General features: G+C 49.5%; 1 protein-coding gene across 3 annotated transcripts; it reads left to right on the top strand.

The window, feature by feature from the left end:
* The first annotated feature begins 5,955 nt into the window (after nt 1–5,955).
* On the top strand, nt 5,956–10,980 carry LOC4330523 (fatty acid desaturase DES2). 3 transcript variants are annotated; one of them, XM_015770140.3, is made up of 2 exons: nt 5,956–6,106; nt 9,260–10,980. In XM_015770140.3, exon 2 carries the CDS (start codon nt 9,264–9,266, stop codon nt 10,428–10,430), a length of 1,167 nt encoding a protein of 388 aa, XP_015625626.1. In that variant the 5' UTR covers nt 5,956–6,106; nt 9,260–9,263; the 3' UTR covers nt 10,431–10,980. The 3 variants fall into 3 exon arrangements, with proteins under 3 accessions (XP_015625626.1, XP_015625627.1, XP_066164196.1); XM_015770141.3 differs by having other exon boundaries at nt 9,257–10,980; XM_066308099.1 differs by lacking the exon at nt 5,956–6,106 and adding an exon at nt 8,964–9,093.
* Nucleotides 10,981–11,695: the final 715 nt, after the last annotated feature.

Below are 11,695 nucleotides of genomic sequence, written 5' to 3'. Positions count from 1 at the left end.
GTGATTAAAATCTAATCCGTGACCCTAAACCACAAAACCGGATATTTTAACCCCCAAACTATGGAAACCTGTACAATTTGACTCCCTCGGTGGTTTTGGAGGTCAGTTTCACTGACGTGGCGGTATTGACCGGCTCTCCTTTACACATGGCGCTGACGTGGCATTTAGAATTAAAAAATATGTGTGGGACCCATTTGTCAATGACACAGAAAATAGATTGTGGGACCCACGTGTCCCTTCTCTCTCCCCTCCCTCAGTTCCCTCTCTCTCCTCGCCGTTCCCTCTCCCCCTCTCTCTCTCCTCCGCAGCAGGCGGAGATGGTGGGGCGACCTGCGAGCGGCGGCGGCACCCGGGCTGAGCTCCACCGTGACGAAGACGAAGGAGACCACAGCGGCGGCGGCGGGAGGCACACGCGGCGGGGTACAACGAGCTCGGCCCGGCAGTGGGAGGACGAGGGGAGCCGGCGGCGATGGCGGGAGGGCAGGCGGGTGAGTGCGGCGGCTTGTGGCAGGAGGACGTGGGGAGCCGGCGGCGGCGGGAGGGCGGGCGGGCGAGGGCGGCGGCGGCTCGTGGTAGAGGGAGGACGAGGGGAAGTTGCAGCCGAGGTATCCGAGTTCCTCTTCGGCCGCTTCGCCGCCGACCACGCCGCCATCGCCATCGCCATTTCAGGAGTCAAAGTCAAAGTCGCCGTCGCGGCCTGCTTCTCCCGCCCGCCGCCGTTCCCCTCATCCTCCCACTGCTTCTCCTGCCCGCCGCCGTTCCCCTCGTCCTCCCACTGCTTCTCCCGCCCGCCGCCCGCGGGCTGTCGCTGCCGCCGCTCGGTAGCCGCCGACGTCTCGATGCCGGGCACTGGGTGGTGCGGGTGGTGGTGGTGCGAGAGGAACGGCGAGCGGCCGCCGCTTCATCTCTAGCCCATGGTCGTCGTCACCGCCGCCGCTAGCTCCCCGCGGACGGCTGTAGGGGAGAGGGAGAAAGAAAGAGATAAGGGAGGGGAGAAAGAAGAAAGGGAGAAGATGGCGTGTGGGGCCACATGTCAGTGGGCCCCACAATTGTGTGTGTGAATAACAAATGGGTCCCACGTATAACTTTTTAATTGAAATGCCACCTAAGCGCCACATCAATGCTATGTGTAAAGAAAACCCGGTCAATACCGTCACGTCAGCGAAACCGTCCTACAAAACCGCCGAGGGAGTCAAATTGCACCGGTTTCCGTAGTTTAGGGGTCAAAATATCTGGTTTTATGGTTTAGGGTTACGGATTAGATTTCAATCACTTTTAAGGGTCACCAAGTGAACTTATTCCTTGGATTTGTGCTAAACACTTTGACTTCTGAATCTTGTGACGATCCAATAGCTTGAATACATGTGTGTGGAATTTGTAGCTTTGAGTTTGGCCCAAACAGCGAGTTGGTGAGGGCGCTGCACACGGACCAGCCCACCTACCCCGCGCGGTCGTGCGGCGGCAAGCCGCAGATACTGCCAATGCTGGTGAGTGTGCGCCGCACGCGGCCGGGACGTGGCAGGACTGCCGAGTGCCGACCACACGCGTCGTGGGCGTCGATGACACGTACAGACTAGTAGTAGTAGACTACAGAGAACATCTACTAGCAATTCGTTGGCGTTGGTACCGAGGCTGCTTCGCTCGCTCGAGCAGTTTGCACTTGGGCTCGCCATGTTAGCACAGTCCACAGTGCGTCCGAGCAAGGTTGGCTATAAGAGGCATTTTCTCAGCTTATCCATATACTTTCTCCGTCCTAGTAAAATTGACGTTCAACGCCCCAGGCTTATCTCAAAAAATATGTCGCTACACAGAGAAGAGGCACTTTAGACGCCAAAGCAAATTTAATGGTTGATTCAAATTTTTGAATATGTTAATAATGGCTTTGCCCCTTTATCAAACGTGTGGCCAAGGCGCCGATTTATGTACTCCCTGTTACACGTGGCAGTGAGTTGTGGTTACTTTATTACTGCTGGAAACATCCTCTAGAATATTCTGAGTGCATATATAAATGCTGGAAATGACAAGCTGAATCAAATCATGGGGACAATTTGGTAATTTTGCACAACAACTAATCTTGGTTGCTAACCTTAAAACGTCAATTTTACTGGGATAGAGGAAGTAATAGTTAGCTCTTTATAATTAATATAGGACCCACTTATCTCTCTTATATAGTTTTTTGGTTCTTGTATCCAAGCCGGCTATAAGTTTACAGCCAGCTTCTCCTCTCTCTCTCCTCCACCTCAGCATTTAGCTAGCTTATAACCTATATTATAATTGCTCTTACGCGCATCGCGCCAACTCACAAATCACGAGTTCGGGTAGAAGCGAGGAGCACATTTACTGCAAAGCTACAATTGTAACATCAGGTAGAGCTGTATCCCCTTCGATGTGCTAACGGGATGAGAAGTAGTAGTAGTTGTTGTCTTGCGTATTGGAGGAAAAAAAAACGAGTTCAAGTTATTTTAGACTCTGTACTTCGTCTAGAAGCACAAGCGCAAGGCTGCAGACCGGACCGCGTGGAGTATAGCAGCATCATTACTGAAAGAAAACAAAATATTGTTTTCAGCTGTCTAAATATCGTCCTTATTTTGGAATATTGCAACAGTAGACCTTGGTGTACAGATGATGACACTCAATTAACAGCTTGTACCGTTGAAAGCTGCAACGCACTGTGCCATCTTTTTTAGAACAAAGTGAGGTACCACACTACCTTCTTGAATTGAAATGATGGAGCTATAGCCATTTCTTCTTTTCTGATCTCTGTCCCCGTAGAACTTAGGGCACAGCTAGTGGGGATGGCCGTGCATCATCAGCTTTCTGTCACGCGAGTAATTCTACCGATATTAATCCTGTTAGTCCGCACATATGGTTTCCTGCAAATCTGTGCATTGTTCAGCACGGACGCTGTTGCCAGAATAGACCTGATCGAAGCATTGAATTAGCAGCGACGCACTCTATATATAACAGCGTATCAGTGGATTATTATTACCCGTTACACCCACTTCGCACTGAAGCCTCCCCAAGGAATTTATCTGACAAACCATCCCAAATTGCCATGTTGCAAATTGTGCCAAATTGATATGTGCTGCGCCACAGGACTCAAAAATACCAGCTGCAACTCTTTGAAGCTTATCTGCTTCATGTAAATCGATTGTGTGTAACTGTTTCTGCCTTCTTATAAATATAGCCAGGCAACCAAACCTTTCCAAAAAATAAAAGAAAAGAAAAAACACAGCTGCAACTGCCATGAAGTCATTTTTTTTTTGAGAACTCATGCATTTTATTAAAAGGGGGAAAAAAGCAATCTGTTTCTGAACTGCCATGAAGTCCAGTCCATCGCTTTCTGCCAGTAAGCACAATCCCAGCCTCCTAGGGAGTACTCGCTGACCGTGCTACCGTGGCACTGCTCTGTGCTCTGCCTAGTGCGTATGGTCACCAAACCAGGTAGATCCACGCATGTGTTTGGTTTAACAAAACTACCAAAATTACCAACCCCGAAAGCAAAATGCCATTAGTACATGACTACGAATCACTAAGTACGTAGTACTGTACTACCTAAGTACCGTCTAAGAGTAGTCCCCGGCGCTACAAGAAGACAACACAATGGCCGTCTTGCGCCGTGCTAAGCTGCTAGATCTAGCACATATATTTTCCAACCAGTTGCACCTACAGGGACCTAATTAATCGACCTAACTATTGGGCAGATCGGAGATATCTCACCAGATCAGTGTCTGACCACATGGATGACAACGTTGATACTGTCACGGACCGTGAACACGGTCATCTCGCCACCAGTTTTGGGTGACCAAGACTGTGGGTGATGTTGGACGTACACTGCTACGAGCAGCACAGTGCTCTATATATCTTTGCAGCACATGCAGGATGCAGTTAGAATTGGGCACGATCGTTGCAGGCGACAAGAGAATTCACGCAAAAGCTGCAGAGGACAGTAACATTAATTTAGATCGATGGACGAAGCAGCTGATTAATTGCGTGTTAGCTGGAGTACATAGTATATGTCAGCATATACATTACGGGACATGTTATGTTATACAGTATATTTTATCGGAGTATACAGTACGAACACCAATACACCAACTTGGGGACACAAGTGGGCGCGAATATGATCGGTCTCTGACTCTGATGACCAAAATTAACTAAACAAAATGGAAAAGACATGATATAATACTGAGAGCGTTTGGTCTGCTGCATACCATGAAGTTTAGGTCGAGGAATTAGTAGCCTAGTCGAAATCACGATTCACGAATAATAATCAACCCGTTAATATATTACTGTATCGTTGGAGAGAAAAGTGACTAGCTAATAATAAATGAACATCTTTCCTGTATGCGTGTATCTTGCTGAAGAATATCCTAGCTAATCCGCTGTTATGCGGCGGCCAAGGGGTTGCCGACGAAGGGTTCCTGAATTTATGAAAGAATATTTTCCGGCGTTGCACACTGCGCAACTGCACTTTGATGCTGAAAAGACACAAGCTGGCGGATAACCCAAAGGCCAAGTTAGGAGGACATTCGAGGGCGACTCGCTGAGAGATATTTTTTGCTGCAAAACCAGTTCAGAATACGCCATCACGTGGCCATGATTGTCATCAAACGAAGGCTTTGGAACAGGTAGCGTGCGTAGGAGCCATGCACAAGGCTAATCAGTAATCACAAAGCAAAGCTCGCCTTACGTTATTTACGAGTTATAATCTTCTAAATAATGGCTTAAGGGTTGTGTACAAGCAAACGATCCATATCTAATAGTACGATCCAACAATAGTATGCCATGTACTATTTACTTCGGGTCGACGAGTAGTTTGAATAAAATCGTGCACTGGACAGAGGACACGACCCTGTACGTGTTACGTACTACAGCAATGAAGTTAGACATCTGCTGAAAGAAAAGTATGCTTGCAAAACCAGACTTTGCACATGAGAAATGCGTTAGAAGAAAAAAAAAACCAGTACAGTAGCGATTAGTGAGACAAGGCCTGGGGGATTAGATTAATTGGAGTATTGGACGAATTAAGTAGCCAAGTAGCGCCACCCATTTCAAATAAAGACCGGAAGCAAAAATGCCGTTAAAACTTCGAAGTCAAATGCTGTATTTGGTTGTCAAAGAAATCGCATAATTTTTGTAAACCAAAGTACCAAACCACTAGCAAAATCTCAAATCAGATTGATCTGAAAAGAAAGGTGACAAAACCACTCTCTAAGCTACAGGTTGGTGTCTTCGCTGAATACAAAATAACTAACTTATTTTTGTTTCAGCCCCTGTATAAATTCTAGCTGCTGTGTGCCTTAAACTTTTGCATTGAAAACCTTAAAGTTAAAGGACAAATTATACATACATACATACATCACTTGGGCCACATGTCAATGGAAGCCGACCTACCACTTTGTAGAAAAGCCCAAGATCCCTTCATATCTCATCCTTCTTCGTCCGTTTCTCCCGGCTCGCCTCGGCGGTCGTCTCTCTCTCGGCGATTTCCCATGAATCTGGCTCGGATCCGGGCCATCCGGCCCGATCCACCTTTGCCAATTTCCAGCCTCTCTCGGTCTCTCCCTCGTTGAAGCCTACCCGGATGCGACCGATTCCCCCCGCCGCCGTGCGCCGCGCCATATGCTTTCTCCTCGCATCGCGCCGCCGCGACACCACCACCAAACCCCTCCCTCCTCACAAGAAAACCCCACCCGGCCGATCCCTCCAGCACGGCGACGCGCTCCCGGCCGTCGGATGGACGCAGCGGACGGCCCACGCGGCCCCAGCCCCCCGATCCGGGTCAAGGCCGCCCCCCGGGCGCGCGATACACGTCGCGACACGTGTGCGGGCGTCAGATTCCCAATCTCCGACGTGGTGTGGTGGGCCCCACCTGTCCGCGCGTCGGGCCCCACGCGCCAGCGTCGCACGGACCGCTTTTAAATAGCGCATCGACCCGGTGGATTCGGAGGCGGCCTCCTCCTCTCCTCCTCCCCTGCACAGACCACTCGTTTCCTCCACAAAGAGGGAGGGAACAAGGGAAGGGTGTCGCCCGCCCCCCACCCCGATCTGCCTCCGCCGCTCCGCTCCTCCGCGCCTGCGAAATCTACCAACGCTAACTCAGGTGCCTCCCACATTACCCTCCGCCACCGCTGTTGTTTCGTGATTCTTTTCGATTTCGGTACGGTGTGTGAAATCGCTGCGGTGATTTTTGGTTGTTTTCACTCTGTGGAGTTTGTGTTCTTGGGAGTAATGGTGGTGGATTGGGGGATAGGACAGGCGAGCTCGTCGTCGTTGATCTCGTCTCGCCGCCGGGGATTGATGGGACCTTTTTGAGGTGGATTAAAGCAGAGCTATAGGATTTTGTTGTGTCTCCTGGGCAGATCTGTAGGATTTACCGATAGGATGATAGTTTGATATGCTCCATTTCCGCATGCTTCTGTAGTTGTGTACCTTATCTCCATCGCTATGCCATTACAACTCATTGTAGGAACTTTTGCCAAACCTTTTAGCTATTCCCGTTAATCTTGTGATTAAAGCTGCTACCTTTACCCACCAAAGCTGCCTCCTTTGGCTGCATGCTTCCATCATGGCCTCTGGCCCCTCCATGTTGGGATTCGTCTTTCAACGCCTCAGGACGAAATGGCCGATTACTCTTCTTCTTTTTTTTTTCTGAAACTCAGCGCTATGGGCACGAGTCACGACGCTGACAAACCGACGACCTTACACACGGACAACATTTCAAGAAAAGAAAAAGTTTGATTCTTGTGCGGTCGTCGTTTCTGGCATTAAAAAAAAATCTCTCTCTCTTTTTTTTTCGCCTATGGAACCTAGCCGGCGGCAGGGCACGGCATATGCTTCTCGTGCTCCCGGTGGTGTGGTTGGAAATGCCACTGATTTTGTAGAAAAGAAAGCGAAAGGAAAAAATAAAAAAGACATCGCACTCACGCGCCGGGCAGCAGCCTCCGCCGCCGCCGCCCCCGCCCGGTCGCGGGCTTGGTGGGTTGCTTGACCTAGCAAAAGGCATCGTGATCCCCAGGTCGCTCCACCGTCAGATCCCGTTCGTTGCATTTGGACGGTGACGATTGCCTCTTACTTTCCAGGCAAATTATCACTGTTCTCTGCATAAAAATACTGTATGGTCTGGAACCCATATGCCCATCGTCAGGCAGCAGCTGCATGTCTTCGCTAGGATACAAAAGTGCAGGGGTCACACAGCCTGCAAAGGTCGGCAGGGTGGCGCTGAACTCCAGCCCCACCTGACGGCATGTTTCACCAATTTATCCCCCCTCTATCTCTGTACATTTCCAGCCAGAGATAAGCTGGACACGCAGAAATGAACAAATCGTAGATTAGCGGATCTGGCCCCCCTTACCTCTTCTTGGATTTGCATCCACCACTTGCAGTATGATAGTTCACACACCACTAGTGCATGCATGGCTGGCTTGTCTGCTATTAGCTGCATGTGCTGGTGATTTCCAGCCACAAACAGGTGCAGCGAGCTAGCAATCATCCTAATCAAACGAGTGCAGCCGTCTAATCGGAATACAAGAAGGCCAGATCACCAGCACCACAATCCTGGAGCCCGTAGGAAAAATGGTAGGCTCGTGTGCCTTCCAAGTCAAGTGAGACAGTCGCACATGAATCTGCCTTGTGGGATGGCATTTGCGTTAGACTAGACGCGTGCAGTGCACTTGGTTAATTTGACCCTAGCTAGGTAATTATACTAATTAGTCTTGATGGTACTGTTCCACCAACCTGCAGGAGCAAGTGGTTTTCTTTTTTGCAAAGATTGGTGTCTTTTTAAGAGTAGAGGAAACTTCCTGTGTGTTTAATTGTTCGTCAAAATTGACCACTCATTAGGATATGACGATGTCTGATGAATATGGATAGCTTATATTTGACCGCCCAGTTTGTATGGCTGGATTTAATGACCTTATCATAATCAGATATGGTACCATTTTTTTCCCCCAAACAAGTGATAAATTCCTTCTGCACACGTTTCTGGGGATGGTCCTAGGCATCATCCTTCAGAGTTCAGACTATCTGGACAAAGTGTGCGTTCCGACATATGCACATTTTTATCGAGGAACATATAACTACTGTAGTACTAGTATTTTTCAAAACCACATTACATCCCAAGACCAAACCTTTCTCGCTTGTTGAATCAATCACCATTTCCTTTTCGTTTACTGCACCATGCTAAGCGTAATTAGGCTATTCCCAACTCAATGATTAGGATGATGTCTATATCATTAAATAAGTTATCATATAGGATAAAAAATGATGTGACAAGTGAATAAATGAGTAAAGAGAAGGAAACTATGTTTTGCATGAGATATTGTTTCTACACAATATCCAAGACATCATGTGAGATAAGAAGCATTAAATTGAAGTATGGAATAGTGATGTTTGTATTGGAAGAGTAGTGTCTAGGGGGTGTTTAGATGAGGCTAAAACTTTTTAGCCCATATCACATCGGATGTTTGGACGCTAATTTGGAGTATTAAACATAGACTAGTAAAAAAACTAATTTTATAAATGAGAGCTAATCCGCGAGACGAATTTTTTAAGCCTAATTAATCCATAATTATCAAAAGTTTACTGTAGCATCACATTGTCAAAATCATGGCATAATTAGACTCAAAAGATTCGTCTCGCGAATTAGTCCAAGGTTATATAATGGGTTTTGTAATTAGTGTATGTTTAATACTCTAAATTAGTGTCTAAACATCCGATGTGACAGGGACTTAAAATAAGTCACTGGAAACCAAACAGGCCCCTAGTACTAGTTTCTTGATGCTGTGGAGTTTATGGAAACTATGTCTAATGGGTTGAGAATGGCCTTACTAGTACTAATTCACTGTGCTATGGTACAGTGATCAGTCTTGTCATCTTGTGGTAACTTGCGCAAGGCAGATCCGTAGCAGTACATGTGAACTTACGATGCACGCCCTAGAAAGCGAATCTGAACATGGGCAAGCACATGCTGCTCGGCTCGCTGCTCGGAATAACCTATCACATATACTTTAATCAAGAAAAGTGATGGATCGCATCATGGGTGTGCCGCCCTTTCTTTTCCTGGGTTGATGCTCCTCAACTCGTGCATACGTAATCTATTGCTTATTGGCTTAGTTGCGAGATATTTTTGTTCGTGTGGGGTTTCCGTATTATTGCATTATAATATTGCTCAAATTGCACCTTCTGATCCCACTACAATATTGCAATCGATTCTCACTTTCTCATCACCTGCGATTGTGATTGTTGTTGTAAGCAGCAAGATGGGTGCCGGCGGCAGGATGACGGAGAAGGAGCGGGAGGAGCAGCAGAAGCTGCTCGGCCGCGCCGGCAATGGCGCGGCCGTGCAGCGGTCGCCGACGGACAAGCCGCCGTTCACGCTGGGGCAGATCAAGAAGGCCATCCCGCCTCACTGCTTCCAGCGCTCGGTGATCAAGTCCTTCTCCTACGTGGTCCATGACCTCGTGATCGTCGCCGCGCTGCTCTACTTCGCGCTGGTCATGATCCCCGTGCTGCCGAGCGGGATGGAGTTCGCGGCATGGCCGCTCTACTGGATCGCGCAGGGCTGCGTGCTCACCGGCGTGTGGGTCATCGCGCACGAGTGCGGCCACCATGCCTTCTCCGACTACTCGGTGCTCGACGACATCGTCGGCCTCGTGCTGCACTCGTCGCTGCTCGTCCCCTACTTCTCGTGGAAGTACAGCCACCGGCGCCACCACTCCAACACCGGGTCGCTGGAGCGCGACGAGGTGTTCGTCCCGAAGCAGAAGTCGGCGATGGCGTGGTACACCCCGTACGTGTACCACAACCCGATCGGCCGGCTGGTGCACATCTTCGTGCAGCTCACCCTCGGGTGGCCGCTGTACCTGGCGTTCAACGTGTCCGGCCGCCCGTACCCGCGCTTCGCGTGCCACTTCGACCCCTACGGCCCGATCTACAACGACCGGGAGCGCGTCCAGATCTTCATCTCCGACGTCGGCGTCGTGTCCGCGGGGCTCGCCCTGTTCAAGCTGTCGTCGGCGTTCGGGTTCTGGTGGGTGGTGCGCGTCTACGGCGTGCCGCTGCTGATCGTGAACGCGTGGCTGGTGCTCATCACCTACCTGCAGCACACCCACCCGGCGCTGCCGCACTACGACTCGAGCGAGTGGGACTGGCTCCGCGGCGCGCTGGCCACCGTGGACCGCGACTACGGCATCCTCAACAAGGTGTTCCACAACATCACGGACACGCACGTCGCGCACCACCTCTTCTCCACCATGCCGCACTACCACGCCATGGAGGCCACTAAGGCGATCCGCCCCATCCTCGGCGAGTACTACCAGTTCGACCCGACGCCCGTCGCCAAGGCGACATGGCGCGAGGCCAAGGAGTGCATCTACGTCGAGCCTGAGGACAACAAGGGCGTCTTCTGGTACAACAACAAGTTCTAACTGCTGCTGCTGTGAAATCAGCATCACACATCCATAGCCAAGCAGCAAACAAATTTGAAGAAGAAGATTACAAGGGAAGAGAAGATAGTGTCTTCGGAAATCGTCGTAGCAAGTATCCATCCATCCATCCAACCCATGAACAATCGTCTATCTATCCATGCATCTATCTATGGTTAGTCTCTTTAGATAGGAGAGGGCACTTGGGCACAGAGGAAGGCTATTGCAGTGCCATTGCTAGAGTTGCCATCAAGTGCAAAGTAGGCGGATCAGGCGTGTGTCATGCCTGTGGATTTGTAGTCTATGTATGTGTCAGCTGCTGAGCTCCGGTGTCGCAGCCTTGGTCCCTGTCGTGTTATTTCCATCGTTTTTTTCCCTCCGCCATTGTTCGGTTTAGGTGTTGTCATGGTCGGCGTCCGTGTGGACGACGTGTCTTGTGCGGTTTGTCTGTCATTGAGTTGGCTCCGTCCGTTGCTTGCTGTTGTAAAACGCTTGTGGTGTTCATGGCGGAATAACTAAACGTCGAATGGAATGACAACTTTTTTGCGTAGTAGTTGGGTTGGTCTCTGAATTTGGGAACTGATGAATTTCCGTCTCCGCTTACATTTGTTGCTGGGATGTTTTCTTGCTTGCTTTCTTTCCCAAGATTGTCCGGCTTGGAAACGGAAGAGCCCATCCACACAAAAAGCGTGTGGTGTACAGCATTGCAGAATCAGCATGCTAGCTACGTGTTCTGTTTTGCTGAAGAGAACGTTTGGATCTGATATGGACATATATACATGGTTGTAGTTCTGCATTTGCATGTAGTACTACAGGGTTAGCTATATTGCCATGGTGTATTTGGTGTGGTCCTATCTTTGGGCCGTGGAAGTTGTGGCGAGCACCGGACGCAAATCCAAAGCCATCTCGTTTGTGTGGCTAAAACAGAGTGTGTCCTCTGCGATGTTGGAAACCAATGCTTGACCTGTGAGGACAGAGGGCCAGTCACTCGCACCCAGTGTTGCTTTCGGGCCTCAAGCCCTCAACTGTCTCGCAAATTGCAGCTCCTACCAAATTAGATATGTACTGACCATTGGTGGTACTAGCAAGAAATAATTGATCTCTCGAAATAGGACAATATTCCCATCTTTTCTGGTCACAGAGTTTGCTGAAAACGTAGGGAGAGCACGCCTGCATGGCTGCATCAGCAACAGCAGCGGCCGGCATATCCATCAATCTCTTTCCGGCCAACGGTGGCTAGCATATGTAGGAGTAGCATGTTCAGGCCA

This window comes from Oryza sativa, chromosome 2, assembly GCF_034140825.1.
Source record: "Oryza sativa Japonica Group chromosome 2, ASM3414082v1".
Lineage (NCBI taxonomy): Eukaryota > Viridiplantae > Streptophyta > Magnoliopsida > Poales > Poaceae > Oryza > Oryza sativa.
The sequence above is the reverse complement of the archived record's forward strand: the minus strand, read 5'-3'. Positions and strand labels throughout refer to the sequence as shown.

Excerpts from the sequence above, each read along its gene's own strand:
- LOC4330523 (XM_015770140.3), top strand. The coding sequence starts at position 9,264 with ATGGGTGCCGGCGGCAGGATGACGGAGAAGGAGCGGGAGGAGCAGCAG.